This window comes from Lithobates pipiens, unplaced genomic scaffold, assembly GCF_037356315.1.
Source record: "Lithobates pipiens isolate NorthernLeopardFrog02 unplaced genomic scaffold, aLitPip1_a1.2 Scaffold_23, whole genome shotgun sequence".
Lineage (NCBI taxonomy): Eukaryota > Metazoa > Chordata > Amphibia > Anura > Ranidae > Lithobates > Lithobates pipiens.
This window is the reverse complement of record NW_027507785.1, coordinates 268609449-268621904: the sequence shown is the minus strand read 5'-3', so window position 1 is coordinate 268621904 and position 12456 is coordinate 268609449. Positions and strand designations below refer to the sequence as shown.

General features: G+C 40.4%; 1 protein-coding gene across 2 annotated transcripts in view; it reads right to left on the bottom strand.

Moving 5' to 3' along the window:
• Window positions 1-828: 828 nt before the first annotated feature.
• Window positions 829-12456, bottom strand: part of SEC16B (SEC16 homolog B, endoplasmic reticulum export factor) — a 392979-nt gene continuing 381351 nt past the window's right edge. For both annotated transcript variants that reach the window (XM_077453184.1, XM_077453185.1), the window contains one exon: window positions 829-2323. In XM_077453184.1, coding sequence (XP_077309310.1) covers window positions 2246-2323 — 78 coding nt within the window. In that variant the 3' untranslated portion in view covers window positions 829-2245. The remainder of the gene's footprint in view (window positions 2324-12456) is intronic.

Sequence of the window (12456 nt, the reverse complement as noted above, 5' to 3'; positions counted from 1 at the left end):
TCTGAGGGTATACAACCACTTTAATTGAACAAGCTGACATTATTAACAGATTGGCTACCAGCTTCCGCTGCACCCGATTTTTCACTCTCCAGTTTTGGTAAATCAACCCCATTGTGGCTACAGAGCTATGTTAATTGCACATTTGAGTTGTTGAGTGATGCATCTCAATTAAGGATGAGCTCAGGTGCGTTCGCAAGCCGCACGTGCGGAGCCCGCCAGGAAATTGGCACTGCACAGCGCTAACCACAAGCAGTGTGACATTTCCTGATCTCTGCCGCCGCACATCAGGACAATGACTCACTGCCTGTGATTAGTGATGTGCAGTGCCGACTTCCTGGCGGGCTCGGCTCATGCAGCTTGCGAACACACCTGAGCTCATCCTTAATGCCAATTATTAATGCCAATTTTGCTGAACTCATGGTACATCCAAGACAAATTTTTCACCCAATTCATGTGTTGGGTACAGATAACTAAAACACAGATCAATAGAAAATGTAGGATGGTAATGGTGATCATTTTGCAGGTTCTTGCCCATATTCACATTAATACTAATAACTATTTCTATCTACAGTATTCAGTAAATTGCCCCTAGAAAACATGTAAAAAAGTAATTACTGATTAAAATACGCAGTTGTAACACGTTAAATATGTTTGGTTGGCTTGGTCTGTTCATGTATGGGTTTTTAAGGGCATTTGTGACCATGACAATTCACTGGAGTCTTCTCTGCCTACTTCTGTTGTTTATAGCTCTGCTACCACACTGAGTCACTCATTGTAAAGCGACTTTGAAACCTTTGACAAGAAAAAAAAAAAAAACGCAGCTGCCACTAAAGTTAATAGCTTTTAATTATATTGTAAACACTTCAAAATGTTTTATCATAATAGATAAGGAAACATTTGTGCAAATATAGATAAATGAGACAAAAACTATATAGATAAAGGAGACAAAAATGTATCTACTCAGAGTCTTTTGTATTTTATTTAACCATTGCTCAAGTAATATAGGCTACCTGCTAATTTCCCTGAAGACTGGTAATCTGATATTTTGGAATTGCTTTAAAATCTCTTAAACTTTCAATTCTGCAGGCTAGAGATTCTCAACTCCACCCATATGTTCCTCCAGCTTTATTATACAAAACTTTGAATGGTCACACACTCATTGCAGTCTACAAGAATCCTTGCATAGATCTAATAGAGGGGAATTTTTATTTTGTACAAAGACAATATTCTACACAGTTGTGTAGATGTTTTGTTCCATCAACAACGATACAGTGTCATGAACATGTTCAAAGTCTAGGTTTTGTTTTGCACAAAACAACATGGCTGGCAAGAGGCTGTAGGACTGGCCAGATACACTGTGAAATCTTTTGTCAAACTGGCTGCTGTGAATAATAACATTTTATTAAAATATCCTTTAAAGTGTTACTAAACCCAGGACCCTGCATTCACTATATCTGGTCTCCCAAAGTACTCAGAACATGGAAACACAATTATTTTAGCAAATATAAACTGCTAAATACCTTTTTCAACAGCGGTATATAGCAGTCTTGTGACTTCTATTAGTGTCTGGTTAAAGCTTGTAGGAGGAGTTTTTATTCTACACTGACTGTCCTATGAGTCTGCAGGACCCCAAACCCTCTGTCTGGAAAGTGCTGATTGGCCCTGTGCTGATCACAAAAAAAATAACTATCTAGCACAACACACAAAACTGAGCATGTGCAGAATGACTCCAAAGGCTCTGTCTTATCAGCAGATGGATTGGGGACGGTGGAAGAAGGGGAGGAACAAAGACAGGATCAAACAGCCTTTTTACACAATGAGCATTAACCCCTTAGGTTCCACAGTGAGTATAACAAGCATGCATATACAGACTGATTTTGTTGTGGATTTAGTAACACTTTAAGTTAAATTTAGTAGACGTTTTAAATTCTGTATAGTTGTGATGGTTTCCAGGTAGCATTACCAGTTTCATAAAAATACCTGAAGACTCTGTATATACATCTTTACATAGGGGGCTTTACTACTTCCTGGTAAAAATTTATCAAAAATTGTTGAGAAATAAAAACAGGTAGTTGTTTGGGCAAGATTGTGGCACAGTTTTTCCCATGTTTATCTTTGGATGGTTGAGCCCGCCATGTGTATCAAAAAACACCCTTTTCTTTTACAACTGGATCTATTAGAATGATCTTCAGTCTTAACAATTGGCCATCTGGCTCTCCCTGAGTAGGAATTCAGACATGTATCTTCATCTGGGTTGCTGTGGGTATCGCCCTCGTGGAGGACGTCTTGGCTGATTTGAACTTCGGCTTGTGTCCTGTAAGAACTAAAGAAGAAAGATCATCAAGAAGAACTGAACCACATAAATGTATCTAACAAGATAAAGGAATTAACTTGAGATTAAACTAATGGCAACAGAGTGTTTGTTCAAGTGGGTGAAACAGAACTAAACAATAAATGCACAATCCATTAAAACATAAATAAATGGCATTTAAACCCAAAAGGAGATGTATCTTTTTATACCTAAATTGCTAAAGCCTGAAATTCTCTTCTGAACAGCCTGGAATAAAAAGTTTGTAAAAACAATGGCCAGCGTGTTATTTGTTCATGCGTTGTCCTCAGTCTTAGTCAACTTCAGTATCAGCTACACACATTTACAGCCTGGAACAGCCAATCACAAATAACCGCCCAGAGAGGTAGATGATAAAGCACACAATCATGTGACCCGTGGTTGCAGTGCTGCTCCAAAGGACAATGCAAAGCCAAAAAAAATCTGGTGGAAGGAATAATGTAATCTCAGGCTTGAACTTTTTAATGTAACAGAATTGCAATGTTTCCCATACATTAGTAGTTTACCTGGTAAAATTACTGTGTCTGGTGTTGCTCTTTATTTATGATGCACATAAGGTAGACAGCAGAGGTACTATAAGAGCTAACACAACCCCTCCATAATGTGCCTTGTTAGCAGCTTCATTGCATGCACAGTACATATTTTCATTTCCGTATAAAAAAACAGATGACTTCAGTGTACATCTATGGTGTTTTCATTTTCCATAGTTATTTCTGCTTTCATAATCAGAAGAAATATGGTACCCCGAAGTATTTAATAGAAACCCAGGAAATCAGCGCTGTTAATTTTAATGCACAATAGTCTTATTTAATAAAGTGTGTTTGGGGAATATTTGCATAATATCCATTAACAGGTTTATTTAAATAGAGAACACCCATTTATCATAATGATAAAATTAGACTAAACACTTTCATGTGAAAAGTTTCCAAGTTGAGACTTGCAGCAGATTTGAATTAAACACATTTATGAAATATGATTAATTTCTGTCTGTTTCTGTAGTAAATACCCACATTGCAATCACACAGAACATTGGAGGCCAGGAATTCCAATGTTGGAGGCACAGCAGCTGGACAACAGTACAGCTCATCTGAATATCAATGTGATGGGTGGGAGGATACGACCTGTCCAACCTTAAAACCAAAATCTTGAAAACACCAACTACTTCCCCACGGGTAAAGATTGGAGGACTCTGAACATAGCAGCGTGAGTCTCACAACCTTTTCCTCTTAGATCTCAGCACAGGGCTGTTACAGTGACTCTACATCACTATCTTCAATACCCCTGGGGGCAATTATCATCTACTTTTCTTACATCTTTTTCCTTTTACTCTGTTTCTGGTTCCTCCTAATCAAATCACTTTCTAAAGTAATGTGGAAAACATTAAAAAGCCTGCAGTGTCACGGCTTGGAGGGGGTGAGTGGGGGCAGCAAATCAAGCAGATAACTTCAATCCAAGTTACCATGGCTGTGAAATTCCTGGATTAGTTATTGCTCAGTGTCTGCATGGTTTGGAATCAAGAAAAGCCTATTTGAGAAGTATTTGTGTGCACATTAAGCATGAGCAATTAGTTTGATGTCCATAGGCTGGAGACAAGTTCACCGTAAAGTGAACCTCTGAGCAGCCTCAATGCTCCTCATAGGCTTTAGCTTCATGCAACTAGATATTGGGCATAGACTCCTGCAGCTGCACCATGCTAAAGAAGTGTTCAGTACACCACCCCCAAAACACAAGGTGAAATTTCCACACAGCATCCACATATCCCCCATAAATCAAGAGAGGAATCAGACTTTTCCAAACCAGGAGAGTGGAGGACCTAATATACCTAATGAAGCTCTCCAAATAATTGTGATGGCTTTCCCACATCCTGGAGAATTGTTACACCCCATTCACACTTGTGCGACATCAAAGTCGCATAACAAGTCATTCCCCATATTTTCCAATGATAACCGTTCATATATATATATGTACTACTCAAAGTTGCAGCAACTTCAAAGTAGTTAATGCACTAATTTGGTCCGACATTCATTCAACTTAAGGACCATAGTCTTCAATAATAACCCTCAAAAGTTGCATTAAAGCCATACCCGAATGGTATACAATGCAATCATTGTGCAGCAGTTGTCCATTATCACTGGTCAAAGCCAAAGGCGTATCCAGGTCCCACCCATCCAAAGTTCTGTCAAAGTTGCACTCTAAATTCAGCTTTGTATACATAATGTTTCATCGCTCTTTAACAAAAGCTTTCCCTTAAAAATGCTTAAATGCATTCAGGTTTGTTGCTGCTAATAACATATACAGGTTTTTTTTTTTTTGAGGTTTGGTACCACAGGCATACCCCACTTTTAAGTACGCAATGGGGTTTATTTACTAAAGCTGTAAAGTGCAAAATCAGGCTCACTTCTGCATAAAAACCAATGAGCTTCTAACCCCAGCTTGTGCAATCAAGCTTAGTTATAAAACCTGGAAGCTTGTTGGTTTCTATGCAGGCTGCAAATGACATGTAAGGCTGCAATGGAAGGCTGCAAATGACATGCAAGGCTGCAATGGAAGGCTGCAAATGACATGCAAGGCTGCAATGCAAGGCTGCAAATGACATGCAAGGTTGCAATGCAAGGCTGCAAATTACACTGACAAGACTGCACTGATGGGCATTTAAATGTAAGTTTTTTTCTTTAAAATTCCCTCCTAAACTTGGATAGATGTGTTATACGCCGAGAAATACAGTAGTTATATCAGCCCTATTAAGCTCTCCCATACTGAACTAGAGAACACTTCTTCCCAATAAGATATAAAGAGAGGGAGAGGTGTTCTGTCATCCAAATCTGGGGCAAGCAGCCTAGGGAGCAACAAGGACATTCCTGAATGCAGTGCATTGGGTAACTGTTGTCATGCGGGACAGAAAGTGTTCTATTGACAAGGTCACTAGTAGGGATGAGCTAGATGTTCAGGTCGAACATAAGTTCCACTCGAACATCGGATGTTCACCCTTTCCCTGAAGAGCGAACATTATGGGGCGTTCGCAGAAAATTTGAGCGCCGCGGAATGCTCCATAATGCACTGTGAGAACACAGTGCATTGCTGTACGATGATTGGCCAAAGCATGCACCTGACCTGCATGCTTTGGCCAATCACAGAGCGATCTGCTAAGAGAGCCATAATTGGCCCAAGGCAGGGTGCCTTGGGCCAATCATGGCTCAGGGGGACTAAGTCCATGCCCCACACTATATAAGGCTGCCTACACGGCAGCTGTGTGTAGTGTTGTTGGCGTGCAGATAGCTTGAGTTAGATTAAGCAGGCAGGTTATTCAGTTAGTGGCAGTGTATTTGATTGTGTGTATATATATTACACTTCAAGTGGTGTATTAATATAAACACTCTCGTGTATATATATGTATATATATATATTTATATATATATATATATATATATATATATATATATATATATATATATATACTCTGCATCTAATGTAGCCTATATCTACAGTGCATTTTGTGGTGTACTGTTTCTAATACACTTCAGGCAGTGTACACAGTATCTAATACAGTTTTTACAGTTTCTAATATACTTGTCCAGCATCCAGCGTGCTTTCTGAATGCACATTTAGTGGTAATCGAGGGTAACAGATCAAAGAGTGCGCCTGTCCACAGACTCCGTTGATAGGATCACATTCATAAAAATGAATCAGTCTGAGATCAGCAGCTATCAAGCACCTGATGCTGATATAACTGATTGAATTTTCTATGGATGTGTGATCTGTTGAAGACTGCATAGGCTGACTATCCTATTCCTCGTCAATTTTGATGATGCTAGCTTCCAACAATGTTTTTGGTTTAGGGCACCACCACCACCCAGGGCCCAATTTTTCCAACCCTGTTTAACAGGGACATGTAATTACAATTTTTGATATAATATTTGGCAGCAGGGCCCATTCCTGCAACCAACAAGAGTATCTGTGAGGGGTTACAGTGTTGTGGCACCACCATCACCGCCCAAGGCCCAATCCCCCCCCCCCCTGTTTAACAGGGGCATGTAATTACAATTCATGATATAATATTTCAACGCAGGGCTCGTTCCTGCACCCATCAAGAGTATCTCTGAGGGGTTACAATGTTGTGGGACCACCACCACTGCCCAAGGCCCAGTTTTTCTGCCCCTGTTCAACCACTTCAGCCCTGGAAGGCTTTACCCCTTTCCTGACCAGAGCACTTTTTGCGATACGGCACTGCGTCGCTTTAACTGCGACATTGCACCCAAACAAAATTGACGTCCTTTTTTTCCCCTCAAAATTGAGCTTTCTTTTGGTGGTATTTGATCACCTCTGCGGTTTTTATTTTTTGCGCTATAAACAAAAAAAGAGCGACAATTTTGAAAAAAAAGCAATATTATATTTTTTACTTTTTGCTATAATAAATATCCCCAAAAAAATATATAAAAACAACGAATTTCTTCCTCAGTTTAGGCCGATATGTATTTTTCTACATATTTTTGGTAAAAAAAAAGAAAAATCGCAATAAGCGCATACTGATTGGTTTACGCAAAATTTATAGCATCTACAAAATAGGGGATAGATTTATGGCATTTTTATTATTAATTTTTTTATTAGTAATGATGGCAATCTTCAATTTGTATCATGATTGCAACATTGCAGCAGACACATCAGTCACTATTTTGGGACCAGTGACATTTATACAGCGACCTGTGCTATAAAAATGCACTGATTACTGTGTAAATGACACTGGCAGGGAAGGGGTTAAACACTAAGGGAAGATCAAGGGGTTAACTGTGTTCCCTCACTGTGTTCTAACTGTAGGGGGGGGGGGTGGTGGAGTCACTAAAACATGACAGAGATCATTGCTCCAGATAACTGGGAGCGTAGATCCCTGTCTTGTTACTAGGCAGAACAGGGAAATGCCTTGTTAGCATAGGCATCTCTCTGTTCTGCCTCTCCGTGTCACGATTGTGGGCCACCAGCGGACATAGAGTCCGCGTAACTCGCTGGCAGCGTGCGTGCGTCCACTAGCCTGCGATTTAAAGGGGGTGTACAGGTACACCCATTTGCGCAGCTGTGCCATTGTGGCAACGTACATCGTCGTGCGCTGGTATATAAATTATTTATTTTTACAAGGATACTAATACAACATTGCATATGAATACAGCTATACAACAACTTCTCTGTTTATCATATTCTTCCTCACAGTGAAATGTATTACTATAACGATGTGCGCTGGTCAGCAAGCAGTTAACAGAGGCATGTAATTAAAAATTTTGATATCATACTTCACAGCAGGGTCCGTTCTTGCACCCAACAAGAGTATCTGTCAGGACTTACAGTGTTGTGGCACCACCACCAAGGCCCAATTTTTCTGCCCCTGTTTAACAGGGGCATGTAATTATAATTTTTGATATAATATTTCAATGCAGGGCCCATTTCTGTGCCCAACAAGAGTAACTGTGAGGGCTTACAGTGTTGTGGCACCACCACCACCGCCAGGGCCCAATTTTTCTACTCCTATTTAACAGGGGCATGTAATTACAATGTTTGATATAATATTTCAACGCAGCGCCCATTCCTGCGTTCAACAAGGGTAACAGTGTTCTGGTACCACCAACACCTAAGGCCCAATTTGCTGCAGAGTATATAGGGCAAGCCTTATAGTATATATACTGCTGTTCAGAGTATATAGGGCCTGGGGGTCCCCCACGCCATTTAAAAAAAAAAATGGGTGAGAGGTTCCCCTTAATATCTATACCTGAAGGACCTGGTGTGGATTTTGGGGCTGACATTCATGCCATTTTTTTTTTTTGGTATTCTTATCTATATTGCCAGGATCCGACAATACATTACAGCTGCGAGCAGTTTTAAATTATATTTTGTCAGAAATGTAATTTTGCTGTGGCACTGTTATATGCATGGGAAAGATGCGTTACTTTACAGGCATTCTAAGGACACTCCCCAGGCATGATATTGAAAGGAATATTTCATTTTTATTGTTTCACTTTAAGCATTATTAAAATCACTGCTTCCTAAAAAAATAAAAAATAAAAAAGTGCTCTGATACATGTCCCCTGGGGCAGGACCCGGGTCCCCAAAACATTTTATGGCAATAACTTGCATATAACCTTTTAAAATTTGCAGTTTTGATGTTTCACGTTTGTGTCCCATAGACTTTAATAGTGTTCGCGTGTTCGGACAATTTTTTTTTCTGTTTCGCATTTTCTGCTGCGAACTGAACTTGGGGGGGGGGGGGGGGGGTGTTCGGCTCATCCCTAGTCACCAGTAGTAAATTAAGGAAACAAAATGGAAAAAGAAAACTAATGCAGCCAGCAGATCTTAGAACTAGCAAACTGCAATATATGACAAGATTGTTTGGGAGTTTAGATACACTTTATTAATTTAAAATACCTGTCAATTACAAATACAGCTTTTCGTTTCCAGTAAATCAGTGCCTTAAATTGGTTGTAAACCCTCACATATACCCAGTGAGGCGACTGGCCTCGGGTGATACACAGAGATGAAACAAATCATCCTACATACATTGTACATGTCTATCTGCAGTCTTCTCTACATAAGTTCAAAGTCCAGAATTTATAAAGCTTGTCTGAGCTGTCAGAAAAAAAAAAGAGGCTGGAGAGGTGAAGTTACACTCTGCAGAGCTCGGTGAGGAGAACCCTGGGAGCTGGTTGGATGGAAGGGACACACCCCCCCTTCACACAGCATACAGGAACAGAGCAAGGTGGAGCTCCCTCCAGTCACCTTTTTTCTCTTGGTGTCAGAAAAACTTCTCAGAAGTGACTCATGCAGATAGCAAAGGAATGGGGCAACAGACAGAAATGACACTTAAGGCTTGTACACACGGTCGGAAGGGAAAAGTCTGAAGACAAGCTGTCTGCGGATTTTCGGATCGTTAGTACGGTGCATTCGACAGACGATTTGACTTTTACATCAGACAAAAGCTGGATGTGCAGGCTATAAAACTTTTGTCTGATGTAAATTCGGATGGTCAGTACAGAAATCTGTCGCACAAAAATCAAAAGTACAACCACTAAGGGTTAATGTAAACTAATAAATACCTTATTATCTCCGTTTTCATGGCCAGTCACGTGCCCTTTCTGTGTGTTCTCTTCTTCCAGCTGTAGCTTTAGAGCGGAGGAGAACGGTTGGAAGGGGACGTGACTGTGACCAGCCATGAAAGAACGGAGGTCATATCATGTATTTACAGGCATCGGTTTACAATGACACTGACACAGCACAGGATGCATCCATGAAACAGAGGGACTGGCAGAGATTTTTTTTTTTTTAATTTTGAGTAGGGGGGGGGGGGGAGCTGTGTATTGTAAAGGGGCTGTATAATGTAATTGGGGGGGCTTTGTAATGTAAATAGGGGGCTGTACAATGTAAAGGGGGCTGCATATTGTAAAGTAGGGCTGTATAATGTGAATATGGGGCTATGTAATGTAAATGGAGGGCTGTATAATGTAAAGGGTGCTGTATAATGTAAACAGGGGCTGTGTAATATAAATGGGGGGATAAGTAATGTAAATGGGGGGCTGTATAATGTACAGTGGGACTGTGTAATGTATAGGGGGCTGTGCCATTTAGTATTTACTATTCTAAATAAATACTGTTGATGTCTGCTGTGTTCAGACTTTGCTACATGCAGGGATAAAATAGATAAAATAAAAAAATTGAGTTCTTCTAACTGCTTGAATTTCTTGATGAAAACCATTGGCAGTAATCATGATGCAGTGTGATGCATTACGGAATAATTGACAGGATAATCAGAATCGAATGGAATCACAAGGCCAGTTAAGATGTGCACCTCTATATATATTTCTTACCTTTTAGATGTTTGTCAGGAGAAGGTGTAATCGCTCACTGCAAAGTTTGTTTAACAATGTTGGGGTGAGCCTTTCCCAAGCCCGTTCTCATTAACATACAATGCAAGAAGTTCAGCCTCTACACCTTTAACCCTTTGTTAAGCTGGCCATAGATGTATGTAAATCTGGCCAGTTCAGTAGGAACTGAATTAATTTTGATCCATCTATGATTGTTGCCCCTCAGTCGATTTAATGATTATCTTCTTATGAACAGGACTGTTGGAAAACTTCCATTTGAACAGTGCATACAGCGCTTATCAATGTATGCTGACAGCAGAAGAGTCTCTGCTGTCAGAATACAATAGCACAGCGGGGGGATTCCTCCTTCATTTAACTGCTGTTTGGGATATACTTACTGACAATCCCCTGTGGGACTCCTCAATTTTTCAACAAGTGAAGTCTGTCTGAGATTACTCTATATATGGACACATCTAAGCCCTTGTACACACGGTCAGAGATTCCGACAACCAAATCCGTCGGATTTTGTCCGTTGGATCTTGTCCGAAACTGTTGTATACACACGGTCGGACAAAGTTGTCGAAAAATCTGATCTTTCAGAATGTGATGACGTAATTTCGTTATGATGGGACTACGTTCAGGCTAGTAGCCAATAGCTTTGATGTAGGAATTTGATCTGAGCATGCATGGCACTTTGTCCGATCGGAATTCTCTACACATGATCGGAGTATGTCATATCAGACCAGTTTGTCGGAAAATATTTCCAGCAAGTTGGAAAATTTGGTCCGACAGATATTCAGATGGAAACAGTCCGATGCATACCACACACAGTCGGATTATCCGACAACACGGTCCGATAGGACACATTCCGACGGATTCTCCGACCGTGTGTACAAGGGCTTACACTATAGTTAAGTTGGAGGATATTTTTTGTACACTACCAATTAGTTACCTGACACTACCAGGTTACTTACCTGACACAGGAGCCAGCGAAGTCGCCGCTGTCCCCTGTAGTCCGCCGCATCCATCTTGCTGGTGGCGTCTCGCAGCTCCGCCGCTGTCATTCGGTGAAACCGCGATGACGTCACTCCCGTGCATGCGCATGGGAGTCGACACGCGCGGCAGCTCCATTTTTGGAAATGCCACGCTCAGTGCACCTGCGCGCCGCTGTCTACGGCGCATGCGCCGTAGACAGCGGTGCCCGTTTTCGGGCAAATATCTCCTAAACCATATAGGTTTAGGAGATATTGCTTGGACCTACAGGTAAGCCTTAATCTAGGCTTACCTGTAGGTCAAAGTGGTTTGTAAGGGTTTACAACCACTTTAAGCTGCACAGTCCATCTGCTCATACACCGAGCTTTGCAGTGTTTGAACGCTGGTGAGTCTTGGCACAAAACCTTGGGGTTTTTTCTTAATCATTCCTCCATCCACCTCACTTGTGTGGATGAGGAAATCGATTTGCTTTTTTCAATGAGCCTACTGCCTGATCCAAGTATGGACAGCCTTAGGACAGATGGTGTTCAAATCTAGTGACAATCGTTAATGAAGATCTGGCTGCTCAGTACAGACAGGGTTAATTATGGCAAACACAGCTGCCCAGCCCTCTCATAAACAAAAAGAACTACCTAGCATTTGTCCTTGCTGGAGGGTCCAGAATAGAGCATCTAAAAATGGTAAACTGCATTTTTTTATTTTTTTAAAGTCATTCTATGTAAATGGGACAAGTAACAGTAGTTGTTATCCCAATTCAGCAGCAAAAGTGGAAATGCACTTTAAAGAACCAATTTTGCCCACTTGCAAAAGTTTACTTTGCTTGCTATACTGTATGTTGATCTGCTTACAGTTTTGTAAAGCTGTCCATTAAATATGTATATATGTACAAACACAACATCCCGTGTGTCTATAGGTTTCCCGCAGAGACAAGCAAAACCTGAATATTTCAAGCAGTGCAATGCCTTAAGACCCCCTACAAGTGTAGGCAGTAAAGTATATGAATTGGTTGCCTTTCCTCACAATAGATTGCATTTATTTCTTTGTGTTTACTCTTTGTTCAGAAATATTTGGTACACATAATAAAACAAACACAAATGGATACATTTAAACAAGTAAATATATTAGTTTTCCTTTCAGAACAAATTTACTATATTAAAGTGTATCTAAACCCTAACAATAAGCTTCTCTTATTTGGTCCCTTTTCTTCTATTAAATATACATTTGAAAGCGTTTTGTTATATCTGTTTGATACATTCAAATAAAATACTTGCTGATCTT